At 52.5% G+C, this 12106-nt stretch overlaps 1 protein-coding gene and 1 long non-coding RNA gene across 3 annotated transcripts in view; one reads left to right on the forward strand and one right to left on the reverse strand.

The window, feature by feature from the left end:
• Positions 1-1694, forward strand: part of LOC118669194 — a 3901-nt gene extending 2207 nt beyond the window's left edge. The window contains exon 2 of the long non-coding RNA XR_004971909.1: positions 1066-1694. This is a non-coding gene — a long non-coding RNA (uncharacterized LOC118669194). The remainder of the gene's footprint in view (positions 1-1065) is intronic.
• TMEM214 (transmembrane protein 214) lies at positions 1479-11628 on the reverse strand. 2 transcript variants are annotated; one of them, XM_036335112.1, is made up of 18 exons: positions 11423-11564; positions 11037-11334; positions 10323-10522; positions 9579-9729; positions 9165-9299; positions 8845-8927; positions 8296-8401; positions 8109-8190; positions 7752-7853; positions 7263-7404; positions 6739-6830; positions 6413-6461; positions 6113-6226; positions 5766-5883; positions 5241-5337; positions 4898-5066; positions 4622-4761; positions 1479-4408 (listed from the first exon to the last, which is right to left on the reverse strand). In XM_036335112.1, the coding sequence occupies exons 3-18, from the start codon at positions 10470-10472 to the stop codon at positions 4282-4284; spliced, it is 1857 nt and encodes a 618-aa protein (XP_036191005.1). In that variant the 5' UTR covers positions 10473-10522; positions 11037-11334; positions 11423-11564; the 3' UTR covers positions 1479-4281. The 2 variants fall into 2 exon arrangements, with proteins under 2 accessions (XP_036191005.1, XP_036191004.1); XM_036335111.1 differs by lacking the exon at positions 11037-11334 and having other exon boundaries at positions 11423-11628.
• Between the last annotated feature and the right edge of the window lie 478 nt (positions 11629-12106).

Below are 12106 nucleotides of genomic sequence, written 5' to 3' on the forward strand. Positions count from 1 at the left end.
GGACTTTTTGTGTCTCATTTCTTTCACTTATGTTTTGAGAATCATCCAGGTTGTAGCCGGTATTAGTACTTGCTCCCTTTTTATGGTGAACCCTTGTATGGATATACCACTTTATGTCTATCCATCCATCTGTTGTGTTTTTGTTTTCCATTCCTGTTTTGATGGACAATTTCCACCTTTTGGCTTTTATGAATAATGGTTTTATAAACATTCACGAAGAAATTTGTGTGAATATATGCTTTCATTTCTCTTGGTTATGTACCCAAGAGTGGAATTCTGGATTTTATGGTAACTATATGTTTAACTCTTTGAAGAATTGTCAGACTGTTCCCATAGTGTCTGAACCACTTCACATTCCCACCAGCAATGTAGGAGGGTTTCAATTTCTCCACATCCTTGTCAGCACTTATTTTCTGTGCTTTTTATTATAGGCAATATTTCAATAAATTAAGCACAATTAATTATAAACATTTTCTCGTATCATTATAGATTCTTTGGAATAATTTGAGAAGCCCTTTGGTTTTACCACAATTTATTTAAATATTCATCTTATTGCCAGACACAGTTTATATCCAAATTTTTATTAATACTGCTACAATAAATGTTCTGAAATATAAGTTTTTGTCCATGTTTCAGCTTACTTTTTTATTCTCAAGAATGTATATATTTGTTAATCTTTTATTATTTTTACAGTTTGGAGCCTCACATGATTTTGATAAATAATTCTTTCAGAATTATGCAAAAAGCCAGAATATATTTTTAGGAGTGTAATTACTTGGTAAAACAGTATGAAAGTTTTAAACCTTTTGATCAGTAGTATCAAATTACTCCCCAGAAACATCATACCACTTTCTACCATAGCATTTACTGAGTATATTATCATTAAAAAACAATTCATCAATGTTATATACAAAAGTAAAGTGATCTTATTTTAAATTTGCACTTTTTAACCAATGAAATGACTTTTTTCAAGTCTATGATTCATTTGCATTTATTTTATGAATTGTCTTTTGTCCATATTTTTATTGTGTTTAGCGCTTTCTTGATTTGTGTTCTTTACATTAGGATGTGTGTATGATATGCTCAATAAGGAAATGGAGGCCTTGATCAACACAGCAACTCGACCTGACAGACAAGGACATTCCACCCAACAGCATCAAAACACATTCTTCTCAAGCACACACGAACATTCTCCAGGATAGCTCGCCTTAGGCAAGTCTCAACAAATTTAAAAAGATTGAAATAATACAAAGTACGATGAATGTAAACTACAAACTTTGGATGACAGTGATGTGTCATAGGTTCACTGGCGTTGACAATGGGTGAGGCTGTGCAAGTGTACGGGCAAGGGCTATGTCTTTTTTGGCTCAACTTTAATGAGAATGTAAAACTGCTCTAAAAATAAAGTCCATTAAAAATTTAGTAACTGGTATGCTAACACAGTAAAAAAATTACACCAAGGCATATCCAAAAATGTGTCTGAATTCAATTATTTTATTCATAGGCAGAATATCCAATATTCAATAAATATTCACTCATACCCTGAACAATGGAAGCTCCCGTCCCCTCAAATTTCTTCTGCCTCAAGTGTGGGGCAATGAAAAATACCCAGTAAAATGGAATATCACATGGGGCAAAGCAAAGTCCTTTATCCCCTCAAGCGCTTTTGGGAGCAGAACCATGAAGAAAAATTTAAAAAAAGTTAGATCACTTGAAGTGTTCACTTAAATTCAAACTCATTTAGGAGCTAAGGCAGCATTAAAATGCTGAGGTCATCCAACCACTGAAATTTCAGTGTAACTGACAACTGGGTCATTCTGGACTAGGGCAGGCAAGGCACGTCCTCTCTGTGGGCAACACTTCCCCTCAAGGGTGGGGGCGTTTGAGAATAGGCCAGCAGGTGTGAGACCAGCGTTATCTGCCTGGCAAGATCATCTATCCACAGTAAGTCGGGCTGGTCCATCAAGTTGGCCTGCTCTAAAGCTGTAGACTGGGTACAAATCACCAGAGGAATGTGGAAACACAGTTTAAGCTTAGAAAAACGTGTTTCAAACGAGTCTTTTGATCTAATTTGCAGTTCAACACCATTTGTTAATAACTGAAGTTAGTAAGAGATAACCATATTTAAACTGCCCTTCAGCTTTATGGCACGTTATCTATAGAACTCCAGCTGTGTGTGAAAAGTAGTTACCGTGCCCAGATGTGACCCTCTGAGGCGTCGGACTCTGTTCTAATAACATCAACAGTCCCTGCCCACCTGTCAGCACCAGTGTGCTCACTCTACTAGTCCACACTGGTTCAACTCACTGGCTGTTTGGATTAGTTTGTTGACAGTTCTGCAAAAACGAAACATCTGGGTATCTGGTTTAGCATTACTGGACAGCAGGTGAAACGCTGGCCTACTCCCTTGACACAGGAAAAATTTTTGGCAATTCCAGTATTGGGTCAACCAACTACATCTATCAAAGCCAATTCAGGTGTTAGTGTGGACACCTCAGCTAACCTAAGCTGAAGGGAAATGTTGCACCCCAGGATTATGTCAGAAATGAAAGGAACCCGGTATAGTACACACATTAGAAGCCAGTGAAGCACTTGGAAGTAGCATCCTTGCAGTTGCTGGATTGCAAGAACTCAGCCCAGCAGCCTTGGCTGGACTCGAGGACATTGCAGGGTAGTGTCATCACTTTGTCTTTTGCTGTTGCCAGTGTAGGATCATACCAGCCCCTTCTACTTGCCACGAATACAGGCCAGTTCCAAAGCTTCACTATTCCTAAGAATTGAATCCATTTGTTTCTGATTGGTGAGGAAGAATTGAGGAAATAGGACGTTTTGGGACCCTTAGGTAGTCCAGTCCAGCAGTCCTAGACCATTGCTCTTTGCCAGGCAGGGTTTCCAATTTCTGTGAAAAAATGGCCATGGCTGCCTGCCACTAGGAGAGCTGGGTTCTGCCCAACGTGGGCTATTTAACTCCCAAGAGGTAACATTCTAACAAGGGAACAAAAATGTGAGTGGGCAGTGCCCCTCTGGTACTGCTGGTTTAGAAACATCCAAGAAACTCGAGGTGAGAACTAAAACCCCGTGAGAACTAAAACCTGTGCAGTTGATAGTCTCAAGTCAAATATTAAGAGGCTGGTGATAAACCCTTGATCCTGCCTCTTAGAGTTCTAAATCTTTCACTCGCTGCCTTAGAAAACAAACTGATTAATAAGGTCCTGGCAAGGAAGAAGACACCTGATTGCTGGCCAAGAATTCCCCCAGGAGACTCTTCCCTGCATTTCCACGCATAAATCACGTAAGCCGTCAAGGCAAATCACAAGTGGGACATGAATACAGTGACAGTGAGACAAGGGGAGCAGAAAGAGGTCCAGAACCCTCCACAGGCCCAAGTTTAGGATGGGTGTGGGCTTCCTTAACCAGAAGTGCAATTACTGCCAGGAGCTACGGCCCTTAGGCGGGCAGGGGACCAAGGGGAATGTGCAGGCGCCTATATTTATCCTGTCCACAGCTATGGGAATTCCTGTAAGAGGAGGCAGAGAGGAAAGCTAGAAATCAAAGCTGTGTCCTTTATTCCACCTGTAGGCATATCCAGGAGCCATATACTGAAGCCTGTCTCAACCGGCTGCTGGAAGGTTCCCCGTGCCGAGGCACACAACTAACTGGACTCTGCTCCCCCGACAGATGGAGGGGCAGGCGACAGCGAGAAGCTGGACTTGGAGGTGGAGGCCTTCCACATCCCCAGCACTGAAGGGGAATGGTGAGGAGAAAGGATCGTGATGGAGAGGGCAGAGAGGGGCCTGGAAGGACCTACGCTGGGCATTTTGAGGTGCAGGCTGTGGGTAGAAGTAAAGCTGCTCTTCCCCACGGTGGTGCCATAGTCTTCTGGAAGTCCCTTTCCTTTTCCTGCTGTGGTTGAAGTATGGGAACAGAAATCATTCATCGAAGAATGCAGAAGCCACTCACTGGAGACCCACCTTTGGGGATGAGGTGTTTGGGGCTTCAGGAGTGAGATGGAAGGCAGGAGATGAGAGAGGAGGCTAGAAAGGCTACCAGCCCAGGGCAGATGCTGGGAGCTATGTGCGATAGGGCCAGAGAAGTATTCAGTGGAATCATGGAGGAGGCTGAGATACCCCTGGGCTCAGTCATCACCAAAAACTGGGGAAGAGACAACTGGCCTAGAGTACAGAACTCAGGCACCAAGTAAAAAAGACCCCATGCAGAACTGCCTCCAGCAGTCTGAGGTGGCCCGTCTCAGACAGAGACTAGTGGCCAAGGAGGCAGGGCCTATTGCTGGGATATCATAGCAAGCGCCCAGTCCAAGAAAGCCACTGTGATGTCCTGTAGGCAGAGCCAGATCCAGTGGGCAGCCTCACTGAGCTGTGTCTTCACGCAGTCCCAGGTCACCGGACCTCTGGGAGGAAAGCAGAACATTGGTGGGGCTTGGGAGGTAGTGATGTGCAGTTGTGTCAAGCCACAAGGCTGCAACTCAGACCCACAACCACCTACCAGTGGCCAAGGGATGAGCAAGGGGCAGGGCAGAGAGCCTGAACAGAGAAGCCTTGTCCCTGGGAAAAGGGCGTGGGGGCCACTGGATTCCTGCTGGAGCCCTGGCCGAGGGTCTCACCTGCACACCTGGTGGCAGTGCTGCTGGGCCTGGGCCAGGGCCTCAAGCAGCAGGTGCCACACTGGCAACAGCACGCTGTGGTATAGCAGCAGGAGCAGCTCCCTCAGAGAATGGAGCAGCTGGTTCAGGACATCAGGGAGCTGGATCAGGAGCACGGAGAATGAATGGGGTTAGGATGCTCCCGGAATGCATCCTGGCCCCAAGGACCCAGTCCATGTGGGGCTGCACCCTCCCAAGAACTCAGCTGCTGGGGAGACCAGCCCGTCTCTGGCTTACCCTCTGGGAGAGGCTGGCGAGGCTGTCACCGAAACAGACAAGGTGGGAGGCACAGTGGGCAGAAAGGAAGCTGACTGTGGCATTAACGTGGGTCCAGGCGAGCTGCAAGCTGGGCCCCACCACAGTCAGCAGGTGAGCGCCCCAGGCCGGCAGCGTCTCCTCTAGCCAGCTGCAGATGACAGGAGAGAGGAGGGCTGAGTTTCCTCAGGCAGCTTAGCTCCCCAGAGCTGGGGAAGGGAAGCCTTGGGAAAGGAAAACCACACTTGCTTCCCACTGACTGTCAATGCCATCACCACCCTGAACACCAATCCATCTCTCCCCCCTCTCCCTGCGAGGTGCTCACCTGTAGCCTTGCAGGCTGTAGGAGTAGATCTTGGCACATGCTTTTTGGCCAGCAGGCAAGAAACCAGATGATTGAAGCAACCGGCCAGAAAGGGAGTCTGAGTAAAGGGGGTCTCTGTGAGCTGGGAGGTGGGGGGCGGGGGGGTGGGGGCAGGGAGTGGGCAGACACTACAGGCTCCTGAGCAGGCCCAGTGAGGGATGGGGTCGACCTTTGTGTATTCATAGGGCTTCTACTGACCAGCTGTGATCTTACACGAACTGATAAATCTTTCTAAGCTTCAATTTACTCAAAAATCAAAAAGGAGATAACACCTACTTAAAGGAGACCATGAACACGCAAGCCCTTCTACTCTGCAAAGCACTGGCCCAATCTGAAGTGGTAATGTCACAGTTGTAGGCACAAAAATCTGTCTGAAAAGTGTTTGTTTTGCAGCATCAGGGCAGAGCTGTGTGCTGGGACGGGGTGCTACAGCTAGCTCTATGACCCACCCCATGCTACCTGCCTTGCCCACCAATCCTTGCTTACCCTGGAAGGAGCTGTGTGACCGGAAGTCGTGGCACAGGACACCTATGGCAAAGATCAGCACCAACAGGAGTAGCCGTGTCCAGGGCAGCCGGAACCCCCGAGCCTGCTGCAACAGCCCCTAGGAGGAAAGGGGGCAGGAGCTGTGGTCAGAAGGGAGATGGGGCTGGCCTTGCCTCCTAAGGCAGACCTCAAGCCAGACCTTCCAGGGAGAGGGCCAAGCCCTCCCCAACCCGAGGTAGTGGGGGCTCCAGGGACAGGTGGGGCAGGAATGTGATACAGGCCCAACCAGGGTGTGCCGAGACAGATGCAGAACAGTGTGTGGGTTGGGGAGGACTGGGTGCTGACACCTTGCAGGCTTTGTCACAGGTGACGACATCCTGGTTATTACAGCTGCCTTTCCTTAGCAGCTCCTGGTTGGTAAGCTTGAAGGATTCAATGGTTTCTTGCAAAGACTTCTGTGCCTGTAGGATAAGAAACATCTGGGTTGAGAGCATAAGCTTTGGCCGTGAGGGAACCCTCCACCATGCTTCATTTTCCAGGCCAAATGTACTAGCAGAGCACCTTCTCAGGGAAGGGGGACAGTGGCTGGGGGTACGAACCCAGAACCCAGACGAGGCTCAGCCTGCCATGTCCTTCCAGCTCCTCACCTTCTTGGGAATCCGCTCCCAGGACCTGAGCAAATGCTCCAGCAGCAGGCTGTGGGGAAAACACAACCCCTTCCAATCAGGGAGCCCACTTGGCCCTTCCCATCCTCCACTAGGCCCCTGCTGCCTCTGGCTGAAGACTGCACCCCCACCAGCACAGGAACTGCTTCCCAAGAGCCACATGCAATGTTCCCACTCAACTTGGAGGCATGAGCCCCAACAACAGTAACAAATGTTCCCCTTCTGCTTCTAGGACAGGGACAGACTGGGAGGCACGAACTAAGGCTCTTCTGTGTGGGTGAGAGGTAGGTGACACCCCCCCCACCTGCCTGGATTGTGACAGGTGCTTGGGGTATAGCTGCCTCCAGACACTGGCACTGAGGGGGTCCACCGTCAGGCATTCGGTCAGGCTGCTCAGGAGCTGCACAGGAGACAGGAGAGAGGGAGAGACCGCTGGGCCATGGGCTGGTGGAGGGGAGAGCTGAGAAGTAACCCCCTTCCCTAAGTGAGACCATGCAGGCAACACATCCACCCTTTAGGATTAGACAAATCGTGCCAGACCCCAGAAATCTCAGAGGCTGTAAAGGGGGAGGCTGGGGTCCTGAGCTAGACCTTGACCTCAAAGGTCACTCCTCTGCGAGGGGGAAGACTTCAGAGACCAGCCAGACCTGAACGTGCTGCCCTCCCAGCTCTGTTCTGAGGGTAGAACATGACAGAGTGGGGCAGGAGGCTGTCAGGAGTGAGCTAAGGGACTTCAGGAAACGGGTCTGTGAAGAAGGGCCTTGGTCGGCAGACAGGGACCCCTGCAGCTGACCCCTGGAAGGGAAAAAGCAGCCTCCCACCATTTCCTCACCTCTTTCCTCATCTTAGGAGGGCAGTCAGGGGTGGCTCTGGATAGGAAGGAGGGGAAGTAGGTATGCAGGGTGGCTTCCGGCTTGGCCCCAAATGCCAGCACCTTCAATCGGGGGTAGATCTGACACAGCTGCTCCTGCAGGCTGGGGTGGGGGTGGGGAGGAGAGCCAGGCACAGGCTCTAAAGGGAGCTGTGCATTGTGTCCCTTTTGCCTGCCCCCGAGTCCACACCCTGCCCGAGGATGGAAATCTCAGAACCTTGTAATCTGCTGGAAAATCTGCTGCAAGTCACAGATCCTCTCCCCAGGAAAATGCCCACATGCCAATCACACTCAAGGGTCCATAAAATTTCAGGGTGTTTACTGATCCCTTGAACTTGCAGGTTGAGAATCTTAGATTTAGGGTGGCTGAAGAAGGGACAGGAATATATTGCCTGCTTCTGACCCCCTGCTGGGATCCGTCACAGCAGTTATGTCCCAGGGTGGCCCTACCTGGGTGTCAGGGAGTTGTTGGGCATATAGGCAAAGTCCAAAAGTGGGAAGAGGTCCTTGGGGCCAATCATGCCAAAGCCCTTGGTGAGGTTGGGGTGCATCCTGTGGGAGGAAGAAAGGCTTGTTGGGGACCACCACCTAGGCTGTGATCCCAGCTAAGACCAACAGCTAGGAAAAAGGGCATAGACTCTATCCCATCCTTGATGGTTCCCTCCCCTTCCTTCTTCACCATCACATTCTGAGCTGGGAGGAGCTGGTCCTGGTCTCTATGGAGACCAGGATCCCAGCATCTCATTTTACTAAAATAGCCACTTGGAGACTCCTGGGCCCTCCCCCTCCCATCTCCCCTTTACTCACAGGAGCAGCCTATCCAGGTATGCGATGGCGAAGGGGGACAAGGACTTAATGCCCAGCACAGGCAGCATGATCCCCAGCCACACTGTGGAGACAAAGGTCAGGGAGGAAGCCTCAGGCTCAGACCCACTGGGACATTAGAGAAGTTTCCTGGTTCCAAGCCCACCCCCATTCCCCACTGCCCTGTTACCTTTCAGTCCCTCGGTGAGGTTGGCAAAACCTGCTTGGCCCAGGGCCCACATGATGGTCAGACACTTTGCTGGTCGATTCTGGTGGGACCTCAGCAGTTCCAAGAACTGAGGAGCCAAGTAAGAGAGGCAGGCTGGGGTAAGACAAAGCATCCAAAGCCCCCCCAAAACGAGGCAGGAAGAGCTGCCAACTGGGCCAGTGGGGCACCGTGGTAGTGTGGTGCAGTGACTCAGAGCGTGGGCTCTGGCACCAGACTCTGGCCTTCACCCATACTTGCCACTTACTGGTTGACAGACTCTAGGAAAGTTACTGAGCCCCTCTGTGGCTCAATTTCTCATCTATAAAATGAGAATAACAGCAGTACTTGCCTCGTGTGTATGTGTGTGTGTGTATATATATATCAGACACACAGTAAGTGCTAATAGTGTCAGCTACCATGACTGGTCGTACAGGGTCTTCTGCTAGCCCTCGACTGGATCCAACAGGGTGGATTCTGCCCGACCGCCCCAGTCCTAGCCTCCTGGTGTTCCTACCGCCGTCCTGAGCTCACCTTGCCCAGGTTCGTGGTGGCGATCTTGGGCTTGTCTTGCAGAATGGCCTGGATACAGATACGGTAGCCATGGAGCGACTCCCCTGGAGAGACACATGCTCTTAGACCCACACATAAGAACAGACACCCAACACCTGAAGTCTCCCTACTGGCAGCTGTAAGCCCAGAGCTCAGGCCAGCAAGTCCTAACTTCCTCCTCCCTTTCCCCAAGTGTCAGGATTAGCATGTTTCTCTACTGGAAACAACCCAGCCATTTTTGAAGCCAGAAAAAAGGAAACAGGCCCCCAAGATGGGGCTGGCTCCCCCTCACGGCCCCTCACCTGGTGTCTTGTCCAGCTCTTGCAGCATGGTGAACAGACAATGGTCAAAAAAGAGCTCCAGGGACCCCGCCGCCTTGGCCAGCAGCCCTCGGATGATCCCACGCAGCTCGCGGCTCACCAGGCTATAGGGGTAATCTGGGCAACAGGCCTCCATGTGAGCGCTGGGACCAGAGGCCTCTGCCAGCTGTGCTCCGAGGCCGGTGAGTGGAGCCGAGGTCCACACGGAGGCTGGCACCCTCCCTACCCCAATAAGGCCCAGAAACGTTCACAGCATGATGGTTTGAGAACAGCTCCACCCATGGAAATCAGGGCGGTGGGGAGCACTGGGGTCTGTTACTAAGCAATGGGCTTACGCACAGCCATTTCAGGATTTTCTTGAACTTGTCTGAGCTTGAGGGAGCCGAGAGAACTAACCGTGAGTGTGCTGGCTTAGTGTGGGCTCACTGAGAGGGGCTTGGAGCTTGTAGTTGAGATAGCTGGCCAGGTCCTTCAGCCACACGGACGGGTTCCCAGAGAACACGCTCTGGCTCTTGTCCAGTTCCTTCTGCAGAGCTGCCACGTCCAGCTGCCAGGGACACAGGCCCCACACGGTCAGTTGCAGGAGGAGGAACAAAGGGTTTCTGCTTTTCAACATAAGGATGTGGAGTGCCACAATTTTGCTGCATCCAGATCTTTAGAGAGTTTAGGAAAACTGGAACCACTGACCCCCAGGACCAGTACTCTTAGGCCCTTCACATGTTCAAGGGGAAAAAACAAAAGGCAAGAAGCTCCCAGGGGCGAGGAAACAAAAGCAGTTTCTCTAACCTTCCCTCGAGTCTCTGGGCTTCCAGGCGCCCTTCTCACTAATCCATGTTTCCCTCCGAGCTTCTCATGTCCTTCTTATCCTGAGAGCAATAATTCTATCTACAACCTAAGTCCCCTTTGCTATGCAACCCAACACATTGGCAGGTTCTGGGAATTACGTGGGCATCTTTGGGGGGGGCATTATTCCGCCTACCACACCTACTTTAATTGGTGGGGTTTCCGAACTTCCCCGAATGCCTCCTCTCGGCCAACAGCGTCCCATCAGCTATCAGCTGCCCGTCCTCCTCCCCGCTTGTCGTCTCCTCCACACTCAGGTCCCCCTTCTTCCCCCACCCACAGGCGAGGGGCACTCACAGCTCTCAGTGCCTCCTCCAGGCTGCGGAAGCGGCCCTGCTTCTGGTTCTGGTTGGTGAGGGTCGCCACCTTCTTAGTCTGCTTTTTGTTGGAGGGTTTCTTTGGCTCCACAGCGGGGGGTGGAACCTGCTCCTTATTCTGCTTCTTCATGATTTTCTCAAAGCCCCGCTCATAAAGGGTGCTGGTCGTCTGGATGGGAGCTGAGGTGGTGGCAGGCAGAGAAAGAGGGGCCACCCTCGGGTCAGGAGGACCCCATGGGAACAGGGGTCCCTTCTCCCACCTGGCACCTGATTCACCTCCAGGGAGGAGCTGCCGCAAAGCCCCTCCCTGCTGTCCTGCTAAGGGAGCAGGCCAGGGAGCCTTCCCCGCTGGGCCTTGCAGCCACCACAGCGGGCTCCTGAGCCTTCCGCAGAGATGAGGCGTCTGCTACTAAATCGGAGGATGCGGGAGCTAGTGGAGGGCTGGGGGGCAGAGGGCTGGCTCCTTTGGTGAGAGATTAGGAGTCTGGGAGGTCAGGGTTTGCACATCTTGGTTCTACCCCAGCTCCTCTGGGTTCAGATGTGACAACTCGCTAATCAACAAGTGGCAAGCGTTCTCCACGCCTCTGGAGAGTAAAGCTTGGCGGGTGTCTAGCGTGCGGTGGGCATGGCTCCGCGGCGGGGGCCCCTGTGCGCCCTCCCCTCACCCGCCCGCTGGTCCCTGAGGAGGGGGCACCTTATATCATGAGCGAGCATGCCTCCTCCCCGCTCTCGGACACCCGCCCGGAGAAGCCAGGCTGGGCCGGCAACAGCTGCTCGGTGTGTGCGGGGAGCCCGGCGTGCAGACCCGAATCCCTGTCCCTCTGACAGGTGACTCTGGGCATCTCACTCCACTGGACCTCAGTGCGCGCATCTGCGAGGCCAGGGCAGCAACCTCCCTCACGCTGGCTGCCATGTGATGTGTGAGGCTCAAGAGGCAAGGCAAGGGTCGCGCTCGCTGAACCCGAGGCGCCGATCGGCAGGACGGCTCGCGCCTGGAGGAACCCGGGGAGGTCAGCTGCTCGGTAGCCCCGGGAGCGGCCAGCTCGGGTCCGGGCGGCGGCGGGCCGGGTGGGTACTCACGGGTCAGGTCGTATTTCCACACGCCGTTCGCCTCCCCGAGGGTCCGGCGGTCCGCTCCGCCGCCTCGCCCGCCGCCGCCGCCGGCCCCCGGCCGCCGGCCCTTCTTCACCACCTCCCAGCGCCCCGCACCCGCCGTGATCGCCGCCATGGCTCCCAACCCGCCCGCCGCGGTCGGCCACCTCCCCGGGCTTTCCGGCTGGAGTGCACGCGCCGCGCTCTGCCACGTCTCTTTGCAGAGCCTCGCGGCGCGTGACGCCGCCCCAAGGCAGCCTGGGACTTGTAGTCTTTCGGTTTTGCCAGGTTATCGCTAGCGAGAGGTGGGGGGGTGTGGGTGGGGGCGGGCGTCTGGGCTCCTTCGCCGCAACCAACTTCCAAAGGTGTTGAGACAGAGGCTGTTACGCTTAGGGAACTGTCATGGAGCATCTACTGTGTGAGGGTCGCTGCATCAGGTGACTTGCTAATTTAGCTGACGTGCTTTTTCTTTCTCGTAGTGCTAGGAGGATGGCATAGAAACAGTTCTCTTTCCCTCCAGGAGAGTTTGTAGATTAAACGCTTCCTTCGCTCTAGGAAAGTCTTCGTGTTCTGTTGCTGGTGATTAAACTTTGAGTTTAATGGGCTGTAAAAATCTATTGTGCAGGAACAGGGAAGAGGATGGAGCTCGAGGGAAGAGGCCCTTTTTGGAGG

The sequence above is a fragment of the Myotis myotis genome, unplaced genomic scaffold (genome assembly GCF_014108235.1).
Source record: "Myotis myotis isolate mMyoMyo1 unplaced genomic scaffold, mMyoMyo1.p scaffold_m19_p_14, whole genome shotgun sequence".
NCBI lineage: Eukaryota > Metazoa > Chordata > Mammalia > Chiroptera > Vespertilionidae > Myotis > Myotis myotis.